Source organism: Rhinoderma darwinii, chromosome 13, assembly GCF_050947455.1.
Source record: "Rhinoderma darwinii isolate aRhiDar2 chromosome 13, aRhiDar2.hap1, whole genome shotgun sequence".
In the NCBI taxonomy this organism is placed as follows: domain Eukaryota; kingdom Metazoa; phylum Chordata; class Amphibia; order Anura; family Rhinodermatidae; genus Rhinoderma; species Rhinoderma darwinii.
The window spans coordinates 48,296,375-48,322,552 of NC_134699.1; the positions used below are offsets into that span (position 1 = coordinate 48,296,375).

At 41.9% G+C, this 26,178-nt stretch overlaps 1 protein-coding gene across 3 annotated transcripts in view; it reads left to right on the forward strand.

Annotated features, from left to right (window-relative positions):
* SLC26A11 (solute carrier family 26 member 11) overlaps positions 1-25,100 on the forward strand; it is a 48,684-nt gene extending 23,584 nt beyond the window's left edge. For all 3 annotated transcript variants that reach the window (XM_075846300.1, XM_075846302.1, XM_075846301.1), the window contains exons 5-18: positions 3,376-3,455; positions 3,539-3,681; positions 3,767-3,942; positions 4,177-4,249; positions 7,681-7,731; positions 11,898-11,958; positions 12,033-12,088; positions 12,818-12,958; positions 17,196-17,323; positions 17,572-17,671; positions 20,716-20,849; positions 20,960-21,029; positions 23,324-23,391; positions 24,821-25,100. In XM_075846300.1, the coding sequence (XP_075702415.1) occupies positions 3,376-3,455; positions 3,539-3,681; positions 3,767-3,942; positions 4,177-4,249; positions 7,681-7,731; positions 11,898-11,958; positions 12,033-12,088; positions 12,818-12,958; positions 17,196-17,323; positions 17,572-17,671; positions 20,716-20,849; positions 20,960-21,029; positions 23,324-23,391 (1,281 nt within the window). In that variant the 3' untranslated portion in view covers positions 24,821-25,100. The remainder of the gene's footprint in view (positions 1-3,375; positions 3,456-3,538; positions 3,682-3,766; positions 3,943-4,176; positions 4,250-7,680; positions 7,732-11,897; positions 11,959-12,032; positions 12,089-12,817; positions 12,959-17,195; positions 17,324-17,571; positions 17,672-20,715; positions 20,850-20,959; positions 21,030-23,323; positions 23,392-24,820) is intronic.
* The last annotated feature ends 1,078 nt before the right edge of the window (positions 25,101-26,178 follow it).

Below are 26,178 nucleotides of genomic sequence, written 5' to 3' on the forward strand. Positions count from 1 at the left end.
ACCCCTGGGTAACATGCTGAACAAAAATGTCCCATTTAAATACACCAGCAAAGCCGACCTCTGTATCTTCTGAAGGGACCCTGCGGAAAAAAGGGGGTTAAGTGCAAATAACATGCAAACCGTGGTCTAGGCCCCCGAGTGGGGTACTGGACCGCGTGAAAATATGAAGAATCAGTCTCTGTGTGGAGAACGCTGCCCGGGGATCCGTATTTCGGCTGGCCCATCTCTGGAGTGAGGTGGGGGTGGACGCACATAATCAGGGTAAGGACCTCCTCTGGTGAAGAGCGCTTCCGGCGGTTCTGTCCAATCCGGTATCCGCACCGGGGAGATCTCCAAAAACCGAAAGGCCTCCTCTATGTCCCCCGGGGACCGGACAGCCAACTAATGCCCCTATCTGCGGAGTATGATATGAAAGGTGTGTCCCCATCTGTAGGTACAAAAATGGACAAGGAGGCAGCACTTCCAAAATGTAGAAAAATCTTTATTCACCCATGCAACGTTTCAATCCCTCAGGATCTTTCTCAAGCATTGTCCATTTTTCTGCCTGATATTGAGGACCTTGGACCAGGTTCTGAAGAGGCGTGCACTCTCCTGGCGGTTCGGTGCTGTGGTAACTCTCTACTTTTTCCCATCTGTAGGTGGCTCCCGCCGCCTTAGTGGCCTCCAGCAATAGGCGGACGGTCCTCCGCATGTAGAGGGTCAGTCTGGAAACATCCGGCAGGACGGTGATCTCAGAACCATTGAAGGAAACGGTCCCCTTCTCCCATGCTCTCCGTGCGATGTCCTCTTTCTGTTTGTAGAAATGAACTCTACATATGACGTCCCGCGGACGATTACCATCTCTAGCCCGTGGGCCCGCCAGTCTGTGCAATCTGTCCATCTCAATGGCCATATCACGTGGCCTGTCCAGGAGCTTATTAAAGTTATGCGTCACCGCATCATATAGACCATCCGGGGGCACAGATTCCGGAATGCCTCTTAATTTCAGGTTATTTCTCCTCCCCCTATTATTTACATCGTCCAGATGCAATGAAAAGTCTCGTATTTGGGTGGACTGAGTGTCCATGATCTGGGAAAAGACCGAGATGTCCATGGTGGTGACAGAATTTTGCCGCTCTAAGGTCTCTACCCTTGCGGCCAGGGTGCGTACCTCCTGAGAGACCGCGCCAATGGCCTTGTTATGCTTCTCCTCCAACCGCGAGAGGCGTAGGTCCAGATCGGATTTGGTGGGGAGCACCCTCACCATCTCCCATAGTTCTGCGAGAGTCCGTTCCATTGAGAGCGGGGGCCTCGGGGGATGAACCGTCTGATGGTCCCCCGATCCCGCTGGCGTGGTGAGCGAACCCCTCAAAATTGCAGGCGTCCCCTGACTAAGCTGCTGCAAGTCCGGTGTGAGAGACTGCTGCGGGGCAGCCTGCCAAGATGGCACCATGACTGCACTGCCCGGCGAGGCAATGCTGTCCTCGCCTTGTCCCGAAACAAGCTGGAGCTGAAGGGGGGGAAAGTCCTCTGCCGGAGCCGGGGGAACAGACCCCTGAAAGGCCACTATGTCCTGATCTACCTCCGATGACGTCATGTCAGATCCGGGGACCAGGGAGCTGCTGTGCAGACTTACCAGCCCAGAGAAGCAGGAAGGTGACGAGCGCCCAGGTGGTGCGGGTTCCGGCTGCGGCTTGAAGGAGGAATGGAGGCACGCTGCGGCGAGTCTCCGTCCTGCGTGGAGCGAAGGTACCTGCTGATTGAAGAGGCGCCAGGAGTGACCGAGTGGCTCTTACGACTTCTCCCCTTGCCAAAGCCACGCACCTTCATTAAAAATGTCTTATCAGTGTGTTTGGTGCAACTTTCTAATTAGTTTATATTATAAATATTTTTTACTTTATGACATACAGCTGCTTTGTATCCTGTATACAGAACAGCTGTATCTAGTACTGAAACCTGTATCTGTCAGGTCAGCGGGACTGACGGGTTCAGTGTCAGCGGGTCCTTCGGGTCTCACACGCAGGATCGAGCTGTTACCGATCACATCTAAGTTGATAACTTAACCCGTTAGTGCCACTGACCTGATGGATTTAGGTCTCAGCGCGCAATACAGCTGCTCTGTATACAGAATACAAAGCAGCTGTATCTCAAAACAGTAAAAATTATTTATAATAAAAACGAATTAGAAAGTTGCACCAAACACACTGATAGACATTTTTATTGAAGAAAATAAAAATCGCTCTTGAAGGTGTACATAGCCTTTAGAGCTCAGGATTTTCTTTTTAAACATGATTTTATCTTCTCCTGCTCTCAGTTACTTCCCACACTCTCGACTGCCACGTCACCCACATGGGTGGAAACCATCCTCTCTAGGCAAACTACCACAACCAAATCACTTTCGAACGTTTATATAGAACTCCCTTGTCATTGAGTTTTCCTGCGAAACCCAATTATATTATCAAATGGGAATAAGAGCTAGCTAATCACCTTTTCTGAACCAAAGACAGACTTTATTTTAACCAATTCCCATGGTTTTTCAAGCTGCACACCGTTACAAGAAAATTCCAGTAGTTCTACATGCTGTAGAATATAGATGATCACATTTCACATCTACGCTGGAGATGTAATGCTGCTACTGGTACACTTTTCCAGACCTTAACAACTGTGTGAGGCGTCGTTCATATCTGCATTGGGACTCCGTTCATGGGTTCTGTTAGAGCTTTCCATCAGGTAAATCCATGAACGGAGTCCAAACTAAAACAAACGGAAACCGTAGGTTTCCATTTGCATCACTATTGATTTCAATGGTGACGGATCCCGTGCAAATGGTTTCAGTTTGTACCCGTTGTATAAGGGTTCCTTCGTTTTAACGGAATGAATAGCGCAGTCGACTACGGTATTGCTTCCGTCATAACAAAGGAAACCCTTACACAACGGGGACAAACGGAAACCAATGGTGATTCCCCTGACTGAAAGCTCCGACGGAACCCATGAACGGAATCCTGACGCAGATGTGAACGAAGCCTTACTATTTAGTATATTTTTCACCAAGACTATTTGCAAAGTTGCATAATTTTTTATGTTAAATGTGATGGAGCAATAAAACAAATAGTAGCACAACTGCAAATAGCCTTTAAATGGGTAGTCCCATTTTGGAATGTCATGGCATGTCGCTACGATATGCCATAACATTATGATCGCTGTATGTCCAACCGCTGAGTCCCTTTGGCTGTGGGCAGGTTCTTCACTGACCCTGGAAATTCTGACTACAAAATTTCTAAAAATTGCTAATTCTGTATACATGAATGCCAATCTGTGCTCCTTTCTATAAATATTTGGGGGGGGGGGGGGGGGTTTACCCAAAGAGACTTGAAGTATTTTTCTTGTTTCTTTCAGAATCTCCTAGGTTTAAAGGATATTCCTCGTCAATTCATCTTACAAGTTTATGAAACGTTTCACAAGCTTCCAACCTCTAGGTTAGCATAATATTTTGGGCACAAGTTTCTATTTTAATTTGTATTTCACTTAAAATGATGTTATTGTGTTTTATGCTTTTTAGACTTGGTGATGCTGTTCTTGGTTTTCTTTGCATTGTCATTCTCATGGCACTGAAATTCATGAAAGATCATTTTCCACGAGCATATAGAGGAATGCCAAGATGTTATCGGATCTGCTACATCATTGTCTGGGTAACCACAACAGGTACGATAAATCGGCAAAGAACACTTAATAGACTTCTAAACAAAGGTATATCTAGGCGTCACTAATAAATGTGTTCATGTTCTAGCTCGAAATGCAATTGTGGTGGTCGCTGCAGGTCTGGTGGCCTACTCCTTCCATGTTATGGGTTTACAACCTTTTATCCTTACTGGAAAGACTGCAGAAGGCCTCCCCCAGTTCCAACTGCCTCCCTTTTTAGAGAAGACTGACAACCGCACTTTATCATTCAGTGAGATGGTTCATGTAAGTGAGATGTAATTTGATTTATAGAAATGTCTATATATCGTAAAATGTAGTAATATTTCGTAATCTTTCTATGGTGGCGATAACATAAATAATGATTGTTAGGAGTTTTCAATGGTATAGTTAGTAAATTTTGAGTTTTTAGTAAAATGTATCATTAGTGATTATCCTGTTTTTATATTTTGCAATAAATAAAATGCACAAAAATATCATGAGAGAGAATTTCTCTAACAGGATATTGGACCTGGACTTTTCATCATTCCTGTGATGGGATTATTGGAAAGTGTAGCCATTGCACGAGCTTTTGGTAAGTAACATAGTGTTTCCGGTCACGTTACTATAAAAAAAGAATTTGTCTCAAAAATCTTTCTTTTTTTTTATTACATCTTTATTTTTTGAAACCGAAGGCATACAAGAACAATACATTCGTGCAATGTAAAGTTGTGACAAGTTTGAAAGGTACAATAACAAGAATGAAGATCGTAATCCAGCAAGTGTACATAATACATGACATTACAGTTATGTACGTGTAGCGTCAAATAAACGCAACAAAGAAAGAACTAAGAGAACAAGGAAGAGGCACTCAAAGTTCAACCTTTCTCAATAAATTACTCATCATTCATTGCTTGATTAATTATAACTCTCAATGCCATTTGTCAGTAAATAAATAATCATCTAGCCTTTTTCTATTGCTGACATAGTATCTGCCATCACTACCACTTGGGGTAGGGCATGCCATCGTTTGACTCCTCCAACTGTAAAGAATCCTTTCCTATATTGATGTCTGAAACGTCTTTCTTGCACACGCAATGTATGTCCCCTGGTCCTTTGTAGAGTCCTTGGAGAGAACAGATCATGTGCTAGTTCTCTGTATTGACCACACATATACTTATACATGTTAAAAAGATCTCCTCTAAGACGTCTTTTTTCCAAGCTGAACAAGCCCAATTTGTCTAGCCTTTCATTGTAAGCGACACCTCCCATCCCATTTAATAATCTCGTTGCCCGCCTTTGAACCCTCTCCAGTTCTCCTATGTCCTTTTTACAATGTGGAGCCAAAACTGAATTCCATAATCAAGATGTGGCCTTAGAAGGGATTTATAGAGGGGTAAAAATCTGATGTGTACCGTTATGTGATAATAACTTTGGAATGGTTTTACTTCTGCAAATGATTCTCAGATCATTTTCTTGTGACACATTGTACTTTGTTAGTGGTAAAATTTGGTCAATACATTCAGTGTTTATTTGTGAATGACTCTCAACATTTAGAGAAAATTCAACATATATGCTTGTAAGACAGACAGTTATACCCACAAAATAGTAGATTAACATTTACCACAACATTTCCCATATGTCTACTTTATGTTGCATTGTTTTTTGAACGTTCTTTTATTTTTCTAGGACGTTGCAAGGCTTAAAACTTTAGCAGCAATTTCTCACGTTTTCAAGAAGACTTCTAAAAAAAATTTCCGACCAGTTCAGCTTTGAGGGGCCTATATGTTAGAAATCCCCCATGAATCACCCCATTTTAAACGGCACCCCTCAAAGTATTCAAAACAGCATTTACAAAATTTCTTAATGCTTTAGGCATTTCACAAGATTTAAAGCAAAGTGGACGTAAAATTTACAAATGATTTTTTTTTTTTGCAGAAATTCAATTTGAAAACATTTTTTTCCCCTCTAACACAGAAGGTTTAACCAGAGAAACACAACTCCAATATTTACTGCCCAGATTCTACAGATTTTAGAAATATCCCACACGTGGATCTAGTGCGCTACTGGACTGAAACACTGGTCTTAGAAGCAAAGGAGCACCTAGTGGATTTTGGGGCCTCCTTTTTATTAGAATATATTTTAGGCACCATGTCAGGTTTGAAGAAGTCTTTGGTGCTAAAACATAAGAAACACCCCCAAAATACATTATTTTGGAACTACACCCCCAAGGAATTTATCTAGAGGTATAATGAGCAATTAAAGCAATACCCCACATGTGGTAATACACTGCTGTTTGGACACACGGTAGAGCTCAGAATGGAAAGAGCGCCATTTGACTTTGAGCTGAAATTTTGCTCGAATGGTTTTTGGATGCCAATTGTCGCATTTACAAGCCCTTGAGATACCAAAACAGTGGAAACCCCCCAAAGTGACTTCATTTGTGAAACTACACCCCTCAAGGAATTAATCTAGGGGTATAGTGAGCATTTTGACCCCACAGGTCTTTGCAGAATTTATTGGAATTAGGACGTGAAAATGATAATAGACGTGACGAATAAAGGAGAAACTGCACCGCAAAATTTGTTAAGCAATTCCTCACGAGCGCAGCAATATCCCATATGTGGCCATAAACGGCTGTTTTGATACACGGCAAAGCTCAAAATGGCAGGAGCAATATTAGGCATGTAGATTTTGCTGGATTGGTCTTTAGGTGCCATATCGCATTCGCAGAGCCGCTGAGGTACCAGTAAAGTAGAAACTCCTGAAAAGTGACTCAATTTTGGAAACTACACCCCTAAGGGCATTCATCTAGGGGTGTAGTGAGCATTTTGACCACACAGGTGTATCATAGATTTTATGAGAATTAGGCAGTGAAAATAAAACAAATATTTTTTCCCAAAAATATGTAGTTTTAGCTCCCAAGTTTTCATTTTTACAAGTGGTAATAGGAGAAAAAATACCACAAAATTTGCTACTCCATATCCTACGAGTATGGCAATGCCCCATATGTTCCAGCGCCATGACACAGTGGCCAGCCGCTATCAGCACCACTAGCGCTAGTCTATTCAGTTTTCCAGCACGACTCAGTGCCTGATGAAGGTCACTTAGACCGAAACGTCGCACTCTGCCACTGGCATTAAAAACAAAATAAAAATACCTTTGTTTCAAAATTGGATACTCTTTTATACTCATATTTGGGTTGGGTCCCTATCCGTGCAAAACCCCATCCTTCCACATATCTGGTGCTGTCTGAACCTATACACAAATGCCCCATATGTGATCCTAAACTGTTGTTTGGGCACATGACTGGGCTCAGAAAGGAAAGAGCGCCCTTTGGCTTTTAGAGTGCAGATTTAGCTGGATTGGTGATCAAGCAACATGTCACATTTGCAAAGCCCCCAAGGTACCCGATTCCAGTGGAAACCCCCGAGAAGTGACACCCTTCAAGGCATATATCATTTGCCTGGACATATGAAAGGGCTGAAAATGAAAGAGCACTATGCGCATTTAAGGCCTATTTTTGTGATTTTCACAGTATTGGCCCACAATTGCAGAGCTCCAAAGTCAAATAGCAAAACAAGCCCCCCAGAATTGCTGGCACGGCATGCTTTTTATAATCCTTCTCCATTGTAGACTTACACAAAGTGATCCATTCAGGGTATAAATAGCATGTGTATTTTTTCCACTGCATGAGTGTATTTACACGTTGCCATCATATCATCGTTTTTGGTGCAATTTATGAAAAACCGCTGCGTTTTTGCTGTCGATTTGAGGAAAACACGGCAAAAGTCACGATATGATTGCAACTTGCAACCCTATGTATAGTTCAAGGATAACAACATACAAACCAGTTCTGATACTAATCCTTGACCAAGAGTCAAGTGAGTGGAAATAATGTCAAATCCCAGATCAAAGGAATTGTACTGCATTGACCGATTATCATATATATTATTCAATAATCATTGGACTTTTTTTTTCATTGTACACTTTATTGAAGGTTTATTTTTTATTCTGTTTGTGCAGCATCTCAGAATTGTTACAGAATCAACACAAACCAGGAGCTGCTTGCCATAGGTAACCTCTATAATTATTTATTCTTTATGTGTACTGTATGGTATGAACTGTAATAAATTACCTTTTCTTTTTTTATGACTATGTAGTTAAATTGACATGAATTAAAGTACGAACCAGTTCAAAGGTCTATAAATCGTACAAAAAGTATGCAAATAGAAAAACAAATGAGTAAGGCCTAGGATAACCGTGGCGCTAATAGTGAATAGTATACAGTAATATAGAAAACAAATAGTCATCTATGCTGAGATAGAGATACCGGGTAATTGAACGCGTGGAAGACACGACCGTGTTAGGCTTCGTTCACATCTGCGCTAGGCCTCCGTTCCGACGTTCCATCAGAGCTTTCCAACGGAACCCTGACAGACACAAACGGAAACCATAGGTTTCCATCACCATTGATTTCAAAGGTGACGGATCCGATGCCAATGGTTTCCGTTTGTCTCCGTTGTGCAAGGGTTCCGTCGTTTTGATGTGATGATAATCTTTTATATTGTTTCTAAAATATCATGTCTACCAAATAGAGTTTCCTAACCTTATTTTGTGCTCTTTTTCTGACACCGTACTCCTATTGCTTGAAAATCATGACTTGCTGTCAACAATGATACATTGACATTGAATGATACTTCAGGACTGAGCCATTTTTTGATTTTTGTTTTTCACTCCCCGCCTTCTAAGGGCCATAACTCTTTTTTATTTTTCTGTCAATAGAGAGGTGTGAGGGCTTATTTTTTGCGGGACAAGTAGTAGTTTATATTGGTATCATTTAAAGTACCATATACTGTACTGGGAAACTGAAAAAAAAGTCTTTGCGGGATGAAATTGGAAAAAACTGTGACTCCTCCATTGTTTTTTGGGATTCGTTTTTACGGCTTTCACCGTGCAGTAAAAACGACAACTTTATTCTGTGGCTCAATACGATTACGGTGATACCAAATTTATATAGGTTTTTTTTATATTTTACTAATTTAAAAAAACGAAAACTTTTTGTTAAAAAAAATTTTGTTTCACCACATTCTGAGAGCCATAACTATTTTTATTTTTCTGTGGATTGAGCAGTGTGAGGGCTTATTTTTTGAAGGAGGAGCTGTAGTTTTTATTGCTACCATTTTTTGGTACATACAACTTTTTGATCACTTTTTCGAAAAAAAAATTTGGAGAGCAAAGTTTACCAAAAAACAGTGAATTTGGAGTTTACAGCTTCTTATGACGTTCACCGTGCGCGTTAAATAACGTCGTATTGTAATAGTTCAGACTTTTACAGACGTAGCGATAGCAATTTTGTAAAAAAAAAAGTAAATATTACTTTGGAGAAACAATGGGAATTTTTTTTTTTTTTTTAAACTTTTAATATTTTTATTATGTTTAGGGTTTTTTTTACTACTAAAAACTTTATTTCACTTTTTTTACACATTCTATTAGACCCCTAGGGGACTTGAACCAGCGATCGTTAGATTGCAGTGTATAGTCATCTTTACAGGCTTCTGTTAAGCCCAGAGGCAAAGTGAAGGCAGTACTGCGAGCTTTCATTAGGCCCCTAGGCTGCCATGACAACCATTGGGGACCCCACGATTGCATTGTGGGGGCCCCGTTGAGATGTCAGAGGGGGGCCGCCCCCCTCTTTTTTTTTTACGTCTCAGCAGTTGCGGTCGCAAATTGCTTTAGCATTTGAGGGGTTAAATGGCCAGGAACAGCGTGATTGCTGTTCCTGGCCGTTAGGCCCGTATGTCAGCTGTAAAACACAACTGAAACCCGCAGTGTATGGAGCGTGAGTGCGCTTCATACATCACCCCCCAGCACCAGGACATAATAGCACATCGTGGTGCATGAAGAAGTTCAAAATAAAATTTCAAAAGGAAAATATATATATATATATATATATAGTATAATTCCAAAACGGTAGCGGGTGCAGGCAGGCAATCCTGATCCAAGGATTATAGATTAATGTAGAAGAAATCCCACAGCACCCCAAAGTAGAAAAGCAAGTGATTTATTCAGTCAACACAAGCTGCAACGTTTCCGTCCTGCTATAGGACCTTTTTCAAGCATTTTTTCATGCTTGAAAAAGGTCCTATAGCAGGACAGAAACGTTGTAGCTTGTGTTGACTGAATAAATCACTTGCTTTTCTACTTTGGAGTGCTGTGGGATTTCTAATATATATTTCTGTTGTCTGCTCCAATCTGCACCAAATTTTTCACATAAGTAAATCACGCACTTCCAAAGGTTTCGACAGAGTTTCAGCTCTCTAGGACCTACCGTTCTCGACATATTCATAAAAGCAAATATTGCACCACTGGCTTCCACATCAAGAACCTTCCTCCTCACATCAGATGACCTGTATTAGCCAATAGAAGCTCGCAGGTCCTTTATTCTTAGCCTCACTCATATACACACAGTTATAGACCAGGTTTCCATAACAACCAAGCCATTTTTCTTTACTCTACGTGTTACTCGCTGTAAACGGACTGACCGTATACTGGATTTGATAACTCATAAATTGAAACCCTTTCATACCAGTCATGCCTCCAAAAAGGAAACCTGCACTTAGAAGAAAGACTCCTATGGCAAAGCGCATGGCTGCTGCCCAAGCTGCTGAAATCTCTCAACAGAACCAAGCTCGTGGATTTCAGCATTCTCATGAATTTAACCCCTTTCAGACCAGTCATGCCTCCAAAAAGGAACCTGCACTTGGACTTTATTGGATATGTTGGCTTCATATCAGTAGTAAATGACATGTTTAACCACACACAAACAAATGGACCAATGTGAAGCCGGGTAACTCTGCTATTCTATATGATAAAAGTCAATGTCTGTTTGTCCTCTATAGGCATCCAAACGCCTGAACCATTTGACCCCAAATATGGCACATAGGTACATCGGGTGTCTGGGAAGGTTTTCGTAAATGTCCCAACCTTGCCGTTATTCTCTGTTATCAGTCATTATAGCGAAAGTCTGTTTGTCGTCCTCTATAGGCATCCAAACACCTGAACTTTTTGACCCCAAATTTGGCACATAGGTACATCAGGTGTTCAGGAAGGTTTTCGTAAAGGTCTCGACCTTGCTGTCGTTCTGTTATCAGCCATTATTATAGCTATTAGTAGTAAAATTAGATCGCATTCGCATTTCCACAATAATTGAATAACTTCTAAAATATCAGCAGGGGCATTTTAAAAACGTTATTGATAACATACGGTCAAGTAATAGTTCTCTTGCATTTGCATCGATGGGCGCACAAATGGCATCTCCGCTAGGTTATGGGCCTTATTATTTTAAAATAAATAGACAAATATATCATCGTGCAGGAGCATTGACATAATGGCGAGAAGCACAAATACACGCCATTGTATATTTTGTATCCTGATGAAGCTGCACCTAAAAAAGAAGGCAAATGCCTGAAAATAAGGTTGCAATAGATCTTCATGGCAACCACTAAGTACATTCATGACGCAAAATAACGCATTTGCCGTAGCATGTAAGATGCTTTGAGGTTGAGCATGAAACTATTAAAGATGCTCAAATGAATAATGGTTTTCCTTCTAATGTATCAATGGCCATTATTCATGTTTGCAGAAATGATCAAAAGAGATATAATGCTCTAAGATCCAGGTTGCAGAGTGACGGCATATTAGGGGCACACTTTTCTAGAGCCCATTGTATTTCTTCACCCAAGTTTTTTAGAGGCCATTGAATTTTTTGCGCAATGGGAAAACGGGGTAGAGTGGTGACACAGGCGACAGGGATGGCATACATGCAACAGAGTAATGGCATACCCAGGGGGCAGTGATGGCATACAGGGGACAGAGTGGTAGCAGAGTGACGGCATGTTAGGCGGCAGACTTGTCTAGAGCTCGTATTTTTTCACAGAATGTACTTTATTGCTAGTTTAATAATAAAATACAAAATCTTGTTACAATTTGCCAGTCAGGCTAATATCTCTGCAGCTACTAAAAGCAGCAGTGGTTATTTTTATGCCAGTTATGAACCGCAGTTTCACTGTGCAAGGAAAAGAAATCAGACGCAGCTCTACCAATCGCTGTAGCCCCTTCATTTTAGCAATTGATGAGTGTGCTAGTGGTCGAACTCCCACCATTCAGCTAATGCCGTTATTTACTATGACTGGAATATTCTTTTAAAAAATGATTTATTTTTATTTTTCTCCTCCCTATAGGACTCACTAATTTTTTGGGCTCCTTCCTCTCCGCTTATCCTGTAACCGGAAGCTTTGGGAGGTGAGAAAATCATAACCGCATATAAAATCCTCCTAAACACACATTTCATGTTCTAATTTTGCTCTTGTATTTAGAACAGCGCTTAATTCTCAGACTGGAGTGTGTACCCCAGCAGGCGGCATCCTCACAGGTGAGAGTCAATCAACTGCGATACCTTTAATTTGCAGTGTATTGTGCTATTTAGAAGCAGAAAGATGGTAGACCTGGGGGCCCTCCATGACAATCCTGTGATCGTGTTGCGCGGTGGGTTGGGCGATTGGCTGACAGAGGGATCCGCCCCCACTTTCTTTTTGATTGCGGCATCTAAGTGGTTAAACGACCAGGATTGAAGTTCTCTCTAAACCCGAGCATTCGAGTGAGGTGTTGGCTGTAACATACAGCTGACACCCGCTGAGTATGGAGCGTGTTCAGCCAGAGAGCCCGCTCCATACTTTGCCCCTATACCTGGCTATTGTACTGTTTGTAACTAAGTTTACTGCCCCCCTCCCCAAACTATTTCCATCCTCTCCAGCCAGGTTGTACCCCTGTTGTATGGCCCCATGCACATGAGCGTGCCCGTAATTACGGTCCGTGATTAAGGGCACGGAAGGCCGCGGACAGTCGTCCCCATTTGCGGGCTGTGCTCCCATTATAAAGTATGGGAGGACAGTCCGTAAAATATAAAAATAGATAAATATATTAATTACGGACTAATTGTACGCTCGTGTGCATGGGGCCTATCAGATAAACATTTACAGAATAAAAAATACATGCACAAAGACTAAACTGCAGGGACTTGATAAAAGATAAGTGATAAGTTAAACCCATAGTGATTGCTTGGAGTGTAATTTTATAATTGGAACTTTCTATCTCTTTACAGGGCTACTAGTGTTATTGTCACTTGGATACCTCACTCCTCTATTCTTCTACATTCCCAAAGCAGCTCTTGCTGCAGTTATCATCTGTGCGGTGGCTCCCATGTTTGACCTGGGAATCTGCCAAACATTGTGGAAAGTTAAAAGTAAGTAATAGAATGAAAAAAGGGGAAGATATTGACTTACAGGGTAGCCATCTACAGCTGGGGCTAAGGAGACCGTTTTCTTCCTTCTGGAAGAGAAACATTTTGGATCCTTTTTCCTAGGGAGAATTCCATCAGAAAGAGTCCCTACCATCAGAAAGAGTACCTTCTCACTAATCTAAGTCATTGATAACCTTAAAGGCTGTTGTAACCTTTGACATAAAAAAAGATTAATTTTTTTTGTTTGGGTTAGTAGTTACCTGTAGTTAAAAATAAGTTGCACTAAGTTTTAGGCTGCAATCTTCATTCCTTTGTTCATTTTCAGACCCCTGATATTCAGTACGTAAGCTGCCTTAGGCCCCATGCAGACGTTCGTAGATTTGGTCCGTAATTATGGACCCATTCAATTCCATGGCCGACTGGTAGATGTCCGTGCCGTAGAAAGGCTTCACAAAAGATAATGTCCTATTTTTTGCTTTTTACGGACCGTGCTCCCATACAAATGCATGTGGTTGTCAGCGTCCAGCCGTGCCCGTAATCACGGACTGTGATTACGGGAGCAGTCGTGTGCATGGGGCCTTGTTTTAGACTTCTCATATGGCAGCCGGAACGTTTGATCAGCTCGGTGTCTAGGTGTCGGACCCCCCCGATCATATACTGATGAACCGAGCCCGGACAACCCCTTTAACATAGCCACACATTAAACAATTGTTAGAATATGTAAGACATAAAATAAAAAAATAAATAGTAGCAATACCAAGGCAATACGGTTTACTAAATTAAATAATCAAATTAATTTGTTCTAGTTGACATATGACTTCGCTGTGTATAATTTTGCAAATGTTATCTTGAATTAAATACACAGAATAAGTTTCCTTGAATTGCATACACAGAATGTTATTGTGTGCAGGAAATTTAGCTAGGTCATCGTAATTAGGATTGTTACTTAACACTAGCATGGATTTAATCTATGATATGTAGAGGTCCAACAGCTCGTTGATCGGCGCACATTTGCTCCTTTCACAAGGAGCAATGCTTGGTTATGTATGGGGACTGGCGATCATTACTACAATTGCTCGTGTGTGTGTGTGTGTGTGTGTGTGTGTATGTATATATATATAAATATAGTGTATGTATGTATGTATGTATGTATGTATACTCAATGTCCAAAATCCACCATGTGAATGGGTGCAAGCGGGTAATCCTGATCCACGGATTATGAATATAAATAGAAGAAATCCCACAGCACATCGAAGTCATCAAAAAGAGTGGTTTATTCAGCCAACACAGCCGCAATGTTTCTGTCCTACTATGGGACCTTTTTCAAAAGGTGACGTTTACACTTGGTATTATGGGGGACAATAAGAAAGATCAGAGTTCAGCCTGAGCTGATGGTCTGGTGCTTAAGCAGCGTCTTCTGTGTGGACCCTGGTTCAAATACTGAAGTGTGGCCTCTTCTGAGAGGATACCTCGCTGGGTGGAGGTGGTGTAGTCAGGAGGTTGCTGTATAAGAAAGTTACTTATGCGGCTGAACCACTTTTCTTTTACAGAACATAATTGCAGATTTCAGCAATATACTTATCATTTAATCAAGTATCATGTTCCGTCACCCTGTAGGTGTTGCTCTATGGGGAAGGGGGAAAGCTGAATGTTGAGCACATAAGCTGTGAGCTCGCTGCTCCACCGGAATGCATTTTCACCTCATAAAAAAGTGCGGTAATCTGACATTAACAGAAATCACTTTGGATCGAATCGACCGACGTGCGCTGTGTGCTGTGACTGGGGGGCTTGTGTGCCAGGGCTGCTTTTTTGTCTCAGTCCGACCCTGATTGTGGCGCACGGTCTTCCAAAGTATCGACATATTTATTAAGAGTCTTTTGCCAAATAAAGGTCTCATCTTACTCCAATTTTCTTTAGCTTAAGACTTGCTTACAGAACACCAGTCTAATAAATTCCCTCTATTAGGTTATTGGCAGATCCTGATGCCATTGGCGGGAACAGCAGATAATTATTGTGTTTGGCCAGCCCTGGGCTGTTTTTTATACTGATGACCTATCCACAGGGTCGATGTCAGAAGCAGATGGCTCCGACCACTGTATAGCGGCTGTGCTGCTGAATAGGATCAGAGCTGCAGTAACCCAGCATGGCCGCTATACAATGTACGTTGCCTTCTGATTCCGGCAACAGACCTGAGGCAGCCGGAACGTTTGATCAGCTCGGTGTCTAGGTGTTGGACCCCCCCGATCATATACTGATGACCTGAACCCGGACAATCCCTTTAACATAGCCACACATTAAACAATTGTTAGAATATGTAAGACATAAAATAAAAAAATAAAAAAGTAGCAATACCGAGGCAATACAGTTTACTAAATTAAATAATCAAATTAATTTGTTCTAGTTGACATATGACTTCGCTATGTATAATTTTGCAAATGTTTCCTTGAATTGCATACACAGAATGTTATTGTGCGCAGGAAATTTAGCTAGGTCATCGTAATTAGGATTGTTACTTAACGCTAGCATGGATTTAATCTATGTGATACGTAGGGGTCCAACAGCTCGTTGATCGGCGCACATTTGCTCCTTTCACAAGGAGCAATGCTTGGTTATGTATGGGGACGGGCGATCTTTACTACAATTGCTCATCCCAATACATTATCATGTCGGCCGCACATACACAGATATTTGCTCGTTCCTCGGCTGATCGTTGCCCAGGGCAAGAATCGGGAACAAGCGTTCATATGTTTGCTCAATAATTGGTCCATGTAAAAGGGCCTTTACTTTTTAGTAGCCCTACCTTTTTTTTTTTTTTTTTTTATAAATGTCATACACAATTTGGCCATGATTATTTGAGAGAAAAAATCCAATGTACCTCAAAGCCTTCCTGCCGCAGTCAGTGGAAATGATCAGCAAAAGCTTTAACAGTACATTACCTAAAAGGGATTTTCTGAGATCTGGGTATGCAGGATTTTGGAAATATACTCAGTCTTGTTTCCAGCGCTGCGAACCCTTACTTCCCCCAGGTCCGCCGGGTAGTGACACAATGTGACATTACAGGGCCATGCCATGATTGGCTGCTCTAGTCATATGTTGTCCTAACAGAAACACTCACCATAGGACTGGTGGATGGTGAAGCCGGAGGCCACGGGCCTAGAAAAAGTATTTTTCAAGATAATGAGTATATTTAAAATATTTTTTTTCCTGACATCCTGCACTCTAAAGGGGTTTTCCAAAATCCACCCGGATCTCTGAAAAACCCCTTCCCGCATTTTCACATACATGTACGTGGGGAAATGTGGTCGGTTGTACGTATTGCAATTGAACGGCAACCACTCCATGAGACGTGGCGACAGTTCAATGCAAACTGCTGTCAGAGGGTGCATAGCAACCGAGCAAGCGGACATGATGCCAATCACAGTGGTTCCCTGACGGCAATCCCTGTGATTGGTCCCTCCTGTGCCCCATCGGCACCCCACTGAGCCCCATAAGCATCCTCTGTCACTGCCATTGACAGACCTCACTAAACCAGTCAGCCAGACAGTGTGTTACACCCCTTTGGTGGGTTTTTCTGTGTTTTTCATATATATAAAAAAAAATAATTACATATATAAAAAGAAAGTTGGTTAGCGACAGGGATAGAAAATGAATTACCTAGTTAGTATCAGATTAGCTTGTTAGGGTTTACGTGGTGTAAGGTACCCCCCCCCCCCCAAATAAATTGCTTAAGGGGTCTAGTTTTCTAAATGGGGTCATTTATGGGGGGTTTCTATCGTTCTGGCAGCTCAATGTCTCTATAAACGTGCAATGGGGCCTGAAACATTTTCAAGTAAAATTTGTGTCCAGAAAGCCACTGGGTGCTCCCTTCCTTTGGGTCCTGCCGTGTGCCCAGGCAGTGTATTAGGGCCACAATGTGGCTCCATAATACAGAGCCATAGGCACTCCATGTGCCCCAGGAGGGGGCATTAAATGGCGCCAGATTATAGGGCAGGATAACTATGATTTTTTCTTGTTGTTGAATTCATACCCAATCCGACAGAAGGGACAACTCCTTATAAATATGGAGGCGCATTGATTTGCAGTAGGGCCCCATAGAAATCTTTGGGTGCTTTATTACTGTTTCAAAGGTTGTATGGAGCCGTAATGTGCCCACTTATATGAGGCCTAAAAATTCTTGTCACACCCGATAATACATCTTTACTTCTCAGATTTCACCATGCCTATTTACTATTTTTTTCAGAAATAGATTTGTTACCTTTCCTGGTCACCTTTCTGCTTTCATTTTGGGAAATCCAGTACGGAATCCTTGTTGGGATTCTTGTTTCACTGATCATCCTTTGCTTTTCAATTGCAAGGCCCAAGATAAAGGTAGGAGACTTATTTATTGATAGGGATATGAGTACATTTCTCTATTCAAGGGTCAGCAACCTTCGACACTCCTGCTGCTGTGAAACTACAACTCCCAACATGCACTGACAGCCACAGACCTAATTATTCAAGCCAAAGGCTGTCAGGGAATGCTGGGAATTGTAGTTTCACAACTGCTGGGGTGCCGAAGGTTGCTAACCCCTGCTCTAGTTAATGGTAGTTTTTCACTGTGTTGTTTCCTTTCCCAGGTAATAGATCCGAATGGCTTAACATTGATGATCATGAGTGGCGTTAGTTTCCCAGCTGTGGAATATTTGAGAGATGCTATTCATGAAAAAGCATTCGAAGGTAAATTAAATATTTTTATATAGCATTTTTATTTAGCCAACTCTATGGAAATGTTATTTGAGCAATTTGTGGCACTGTTTTTGGTCATCACACTGTTTTTTGCCTTTCCAAACCACATCTGATCGTCATAATTTTTGGATTTTTACTCCGACCTGGCTGTGTGAAGCAGAGAAAGATGTACTTTAATAGGGCACCATTTTTGGGTACACATATGTTAGTGTTTATTTTTACAAGTTTATAATATGGGAAATATGCAGAAAAAACAATTCTGCCCTAGTTTCGGTCACGATCTGTGGATGTGTGGGCCCACTGGGCCGGACCGCTGTAGCGGGATGGCAGCTGGCCAAACTACAGTGTACCAAGATAATACATATAGTCCAAGCACAAAGGTACCTGTGGTAGTCCAGACAGTAGCCACGGCTAGGCACAGATGGGATCTTGACGGCAGGTGATAAAGATGACGCCAGACGTGGTTTAACACAGCAGACGTGGCAGATGGCAGAACTCTACTCCAACACTATAGCGTGTGCAGGAAAAACGAATACAAAGGAAACAGGTAGCAAAGCAACGGGAACAAGATAACACTAAGGGACCATTTGCAAAACTAACAGAGAAATATGAACAACGCTGAGGCAATGAGCAAAAGGGCAGGACCCTACTTAAAGGGGTTGTCCGAGATTTAATGACTGTGTTAATGCTTGCAATTTATAAATGTAAATACATTTGTAATATACTTACGTTTTCCAATGTGGCCCCGTTTCCAGATTCTGCCGTGGGGAGCTTGACGGGTGACATCTCTCTCTGCTCTGGCCACGTTGTTGATCTTGAATTATTTGCTGGGTATACGACACGTCACTTGTGACGTGGTGTATATCGGTTTGTTCTGCTTCACAGCCCGTAATGCGCATGCGGTGTCACTGCTGTTCTCGCGGTCCCTGCTGTTCTCAAGATAACAGCAGGGGCCGCGCATGAGCATTACAACAGAACAAGCCGATATACACCACGTCACAAGTAGCGTGTCGTATACCCGGAAAAGAATTCAAGATCAACAAAGTGGCCAGAGCAATGAGTGACGTCACCCGTCAAGCTCCCCACGGCAGGATCTGGAAACAGGGCCACTTTGGAAAATGTAAGTATATTACAAATGTATTTACATTTATAAATTACATGCATTAACACGAAGTCATTAAATCTCGGACAACCCCTTTAAGTTCAGGGTGATCATGGGCTAATTAGTAATGTTAAACACGTGTGCGCACTGGCCCTTTAAAGTGTAGCTAAACGTTCGGCAAACGTCTAACATGTCATAGTGACATGTCAGAAGTTTGTATTGGTGGGGGTCCGAGCACAGAGACCCCCACCAATCGCTAGAACGAAGCAGCTGAAGCGCTCGTGTGAGCGCCTATCCACTTCGTGTCTGTTCGGCTTTTTCTGGAAATAAATGTATCGTGTACGGACTCAATAGAAAGTCTTTGAGCCTGTACCCCGATACATCGGCTTTCCGGAAAAAGCCAAACAGACACGAAGCGGCACAGCGCTCACACGAGGGCTTCAGCTGCTTCGTTCTAGCGATTGGTGGGGGTCTCTGTGCTCGGACCCCCACCAATCCAAACTTCTGACATGTTACTATGACAAGTCAGAAGTTTGTCGAACGTTTAGCTACACTTTAAGGCGGGGCACGAGCGTGTTTGCGCAGCAGAGTGGAGTGAGCGCTGGCGTCTTCTGGGGTGGAGATGCGGACCAGCGCTCACAAGTCCGTGGCTGCGGTTGTCGGGGAGGGAGTAGTCCCGACGGTCCGCGGCCGTGGATGTTACAGTTTCTAATGTTTATTTGTTATGCTATTTACCAATCACCTTATATAGCATTATATTATTTTTGTACAGATACCGAATATGTCTATAGTGTTTAGTATCTTCCAATCAAAATTTAATAAAACATTTATTGTAAAGAAAAATTGTATAACTTGTGTATTTCTTTTTTTAATCACATTTTTTATTAATTTTGTATATTTTCAATATAAACAAATCTACAAACATCAGCTACATCTGCATTAAAGTGTCCATAGTATGTACAGAATTCTAAAGGAATTACTCATCTTCCATTGGAATATACATCTAAGCTGCCATCAGAATTATAGTCCGTACATACAAATTATATATACGTGAAAATGCTGTAGAATATTCAAGTGAACAGTGTACACAGTAAAACGTGAAAATATTCAGGGCGATTATGACCTAAATCAAAATCATGATTGATTGAACATGTAACCTCAGTTCCAATTAATGAATGATGATTTAGGCTACGCCCCTTTTTTTTTTTACATGCTACGCCCATACGTGCATGCCACGGACCTATCTGCATGCCATGCCGTTGAATTAATATATATTCCCTGAGCCTGCTGTGTACTAATATATATAAATATACCCACTGATACTGCCCCCCACACAGTATAATGCACTCAGAGTGGCCCCCGCACAAGCCCAGTATAATGCCACATAGTGCCCCCACACAGTATACTGCCCCAACATATTATAATGGACCTATCGTTCCTTCCCACACAGTATAATGCCCCCATAGCAGCCCTCCACACCCAGTACAATGCCTCCACAACTGACCCCACACAGTATGTTGCCCCATAGCTGCCTTTCACACCCAGTATAATGCCCGCATAGCAGCTTCCACCCAGTATAATGCCCCCATAGCGGCCCCTCACAAAGTCTAATGTCCCAATGGTGCCTACTAAAAAAAACTCACCTAGTCCCGTTGCCACGATGTGTGGAGGAAACCCATCTACTCCTCTGGTCTGTGCTCTGTGTGGCTCGGCGTAGACAGCCACGATGACGTCACTGCGTATAAATTCTGCATATATACTCCTATGCCAAGCTGCGGATTGGGATCAAACAAGATTTGTATGAAAACGTATCCATCATAGTTGTCATGGGTCCGTTATTAACTGCAGAAGCCCATGATGCAACTGTGAACCGAGCATTTCATTTTCTATCAGCACGAGGCATCTCTGTAACATGTTTTTTTATTCTGTACAGATTCCTTGCCGCAGTCAGTAGTTCTGGACTTTTCTCATGTAAACGTACTGGATTATACTGCGGTGATGGGACTTTGTGAACTACAGCAGGAGTTCCAGTCTCAGGGGCGATCTCTGCGATTTTCAGGACTGCAGGTATTTGTAGTACATTGAATTGGTTTATTACTTTGAATAGTTTCATTGCAGCTTAATTATTTAATAAATAAAAGAATCGTTTTTTTAGATATTCTTTTTATACCTTGTAGCCCGACGTTCTTCAGATCCTATTGGCAGCGAATTTGAAAGACTTTCAGCAATTTCAGACGATGGCAACAGGTAATGTCTCCTGCGTTACAGAAAATCTGTTACCGGATTCCCCATATATATTGTTTCCCCTACATGCGATAATACCGGACAGAGAAATCTACTTCTAATGTTTAGTCATATCTTCCTTCTTCTCCTTGGATGTAGCAGTGCACTCATTAGACTTGTTTCCTTTGTACCTGATTTTTTTTCCCACTATGTGTCAGAAGATCTAAAAACCATTTAGGGTATGAACACACACACAGGATACACTGCGTGAAGCGGCGCAGTGTATCCACCCTGAAAACCGCAGGGAATGCCATCTGAAAAATGGCACCACATTGGGGTGCATTTTGCCAGTAGAATTTCCGCTGTGTAAAGCAATGCCGGAAAAACCCCCCCAAAAAAATAATTTTCATACTTACCGCCTCCCACTTCTCTGCACACAGTCCCGGCCTCCTGGGATGATTTTGCAGGCCTGTGACCACTGCAGCCTGTGATTGGCTGCAGCAGTCACATGGGATGAAACGTCATCCCAGGAGGCCGGACTGGAGAAGAAGCAGAGAGCTCTGGGTAAGTATAACTTTTTCATTTTTTTTCTTACTTTTGCGATTTTTGCGATTTGCTGTGATTCTGCCGCCAATGTCGTGAAATACCAGACTTTGTTGTGGGTTTAAGCACCCCATTGAATTAAATGGGAAAACCCGCAACAGAAGAACTGCGATTCCGCAGCATTAATTGACATGCTGTCGTTGAAGAAACCGCACCTCAGGTCAATTTATGTGCGTTTTTTTCGGTGGCATCTTACCGCAGTGTGGGGACAAGATTTGTCATAGTCTCACCCACACTGCGGACTTTCCGTTGCGGAAAATCAGTTGTTACGCTGTGTGTGTTCGTACCCTTAAAGCGACCTTCCAGTCCCCACAAAAAAAAAAAGAAAATAGCAATAGTACAATGATTTTGAACTTACCTAGCGTACATCCCATTCTGGTTCTTCCCTCTCAGTCGCCTCGTTCTCGGTTCCCGTTGTCTTCCATCCAACATGGCCGACATCTCAGACATGCACAGGGAGCGTAGTCTGTATGTCTGAGACACGCCCCCTCCTCCACTTCCCTCTGAAGTGTCAGTAACGATGGACCAGCGCTGGTCCATTAGAGGGCAGTGAAGGAGGAGGGGGCATGTCTCAGACATACAGACTACTCTCCCTGTGGAATCTCCAGTGGGACTAGGGTAATCTTTGTTAAAAAAAAAACTAGTGTCGGGTCATGCAAGTTGTGTGATCCTGTCCCCACTAATGTCCAAACCAACATTGGAAGTTGTGGCATTGCAGTGAATGTGAATTGACCCGTAAAGTTGATACTTAACCATGAGGGTGCAAGCAGCACTAATAATGGTGTATGGGCACCAAACGCTCAACAATACTGTACATTGGGTCTATTCACTGTTATGTTAGGGGGAGGGGGACTGCAAAATAATTTGTTTCTCAGAATAAAGAGACATTGTCAGCAGCCCATTTACCCTTCCCTAAACATTTCCACAAGCCACTAGATCCCCCATTTTCCCTACATGGAGACTTTTAAGCTGGGTTCACACGACCATATTAACGTCCGTAATGGACGGACGTATTTCGGCCGGAAGTCCCGGACCGAACTCATTGCAGGGAGCCGGGCTCCTAGCATCATAGTTATGTACGATGCTAGGAGTCCCTGTCTCTCTGCAGGACAACTGTCCCGTACTGAAAACATGATTACAGTACGGGACAGTTGTCCTGCAGAGAGGCAGGGACTCCTAGCATCGTACATAACTATGATGCTAGGAGCCCGGCTCCCTGCAATGAGTTCGGTCCGGGACTTCCAGCCGAAATACGTCCGTCCATTACGGACGTTAATATGGTCGTGTGAACCCAGCCTTAGCAGTACAATTTTCTGGTTTTAAATATTTAGCTACACTGCTTTAGTTGCATTCAGCTCCTGTGGGCTGCAGCGGTCACTCAATAGTTAAAGTTGTCAAGTCATGCTACAAAAAGTTTGTGCCAACAGCCTTCGAACAAGATATTTCTTGTGTCTATAAGGACTGTGCGTGCCCTAGGAAAGAACGACTAACTAATAAATATAAATGATGGTAGATTGGAAGAATCTGGGCAGCGGAGAATTATTTATTCGCTTTTTTCATATACTGTATGGCTTTCATTGGAAAATAAATAATTGAATGCTTAGAATAGTTGCTTTGTGTGATGGTTTTGATTTTTGACATGACATTTCCTGTGTACATGGCAACAATTGTGATCTCATTGTGTACTGCACTGCACGTCTGTCTTATATCCACAGCAAAGGATCTGTATGAAGATGGAAGCATACAGCCCTTACTCAATAATGCTCCTGATGTTTCATCCTAGGTGAGAAAGTACAACTACATGTTACCGACCGATCACGAATAATGGAGTGTACACAGTACAGTCAATACAAGTTAAATTCACTTGGCTATGTAAGGCCTCATGCACACGCCCGTAGTTTTTTGTCCATGTGCCATCTGCAATTTTGCAGATAGCGCACGGATCCATTCATTTCTATGGAGCCATGCACACGACCATGATGTTCACGGATCTCTGTGGGGCAGCGAATCCGGGCCGCAAAAACTCAGGACAAGTCGTTTTACGATCCGGATTTGCAGCTTGACAAATTGGTGACCAATATTTTTTGTTGCGGATCTGGCTAATGCACACAACAGTTTTTTTTCTTCAGTGTGCTAACTGCATTTTGTGCAGATTGCACACTGACCCATTAATTTCTAATAGCACACTGACCCATTAATTTCTAAATCGCACACTGACCCATTAATTTCTAATCGCACACTGACCCATTAATTTCTAATCGCACACTGGCCCATTAATTTCTAATTGCACACTGACCCATTAATTTCTAATCGCACACTGACCCATTAATTTCTATGGGGCCATGCACACAACAGTGTTTTTTGTCCATCAGTGTGCTATCCACAATTTGTGGATACGTTGCTAGAAAACTCCTGGGAAATTTTGACCACGTGACCTTCCTATAGGTGCAGACCACAAAATACGCGGAAGCAACTCCGAGGCCTTACGGACCCAAATACGAACGCTAGCATCTGTAGTTTGCAGCCCGATTAATGGCAACAGTCGTGTGCATGAGGCAGAACTCTGCTCTATCGTCCTTACTAAAGGGTTTCCATTAACATCCACATTGGTTTCCTGATGGCAATGCCACCTGTTGGCTTTTGTTCACCTACTTTCAATCTGGTTTCTGTTGTTTTTGGTGACCTGAATACTCTCCCTATCTGGATGTTTTTTTACACCATTGTCCCACTGTTGGTGTATTAAAAAAATAAGAAAAAAATAAATAAAAAAAGATCTTTCAAAAAAGGTTGAGAACAGGATATTCTGCAGTTTCATAGTTTAAGTGTAATGACAAAAAGAGCTCCGATATCCTTACCCCAGTGTTAGTCATGGGGACTATTGTGCCATGACTTACGGACTGCTGCCAGTGGCAAAGTGCCAGTCTTAGGCCATGTTGAAGAGTCTGTCCAGATTCATGCCTAAATCTGGACAGAATCTTCTGCAATTTTTTTTAATTAGCCATTTAAACGCTATGAAAAAAAATAAAAATCTGTGCAGATTAATAAAAGCACCACCGTTGGAAGCCCAGGGGAACACCCACTAATGATTGTGACCTATTTTTTTTCTGCCTAAAATGCAATATTTGTTCAGAGCCAGTAGAATATTCAGTAAAAATATATCACTGGAAAATTTATTTTTACAGTAAGCATAAATATTACTTATGTCTTTATAGTATTGAAAAAAATGTTGAAAGAAGCACCAAGACTGCAGTGAATAGTTTGAAATATACATCCGTGACTTTTTACATGACTGTGTTACGTACCTCTGAATAAATATATGGCCAAATACTTAGAGGAATTCATCCATCCTGAAAAAAATAAATAAAGGATGTACGGCCTGGACCATAACCGCATCAGCAGACAATTTTGTAAATACAGGAATGTGCAAGAATGGAAATTTGATAAAAGACTTGACCTTGTCATATTTAAATAAAATCATTTTTTAAAGGCAATGTGTCACCTAGGTTTTATTTTTTACTTATTAAAACCAGATATTGAAAGAAATAATTTTTTCCTAATCCATTTTTATTTTCTGGTTGTAGATTTTAATTTTATTTTCTGCACGGGAATATGGGGGCAGCCACCTTGAGCTGTTTTGCTCTTACAACAGCCATATGGACCATAGGAAACTATATTCTGGAGAGGACTTATTGACTTCTGAGGGAGAGTCTTTTAGGGTAGGAACATACACTGCGGATTTCATTGCTCTTCTGATGTGAGATGTTGCGAAGGGACTGCTGAAAAGTGACCTCTACAGAACAGGAAATGTTCACAAATTAGGGTATGTTCACACGGCCTATTTTCAGCCGTTTTTCGGTCCGTAAAAGCCCGAAAAATCGGAAGCAGAACGCCTCCAAACATCTGCCCATTGATTTCAATGGGAAAACGGAGTTCTGTTCCGGAGCGTTTTTCACGGCGTTTTTTTTACGCGTAAAAAACCGCCGAGAGAAAAAAGTGCAGGACACTTCTTGGGACGTTTTTTGGAGCCGTTTTCCATAGACTATTGAAAAAAGCTCCAAAAATGCACGTGAAAAACGCCACGAAAATCGCGAGTGGCACAAAAATAGTCTGTAAATCAGGAACTGCATTCTCTTGAAAACTTCTGAGACGATTTTGACTTTGCGTGTGAACATACCCTTAGGAGGCTCAGTGGCTAGTGTAAAAACGACTAGATTTCAGATTGTTTTAAAATATAGAAACCATGGCAAATTAGAAAAAACAGCACAAAAATATACGTATGTTAAACAATTTTCAGACTATACAATCTTTGTAAGTTTCACAAAATGTTTTGAATCTTAAGGAACAATACCCACATATAACTAGGAACATCAGCATTACAATGCAAGTTAGTTTGAGCACTGAGTTACCCAAAAATAGACATATACAATGCTTCTAAATTCTTAAAATTTTGCAGTCATTTTAGTTTACATACATCATATACCTAAGATCATAGCAATTGGTCGTAAGGGTCATAACAAAAACCATAAAAAGGATAGCAAAAGATAAGAGCACCATCAACAAGGCCATTGTC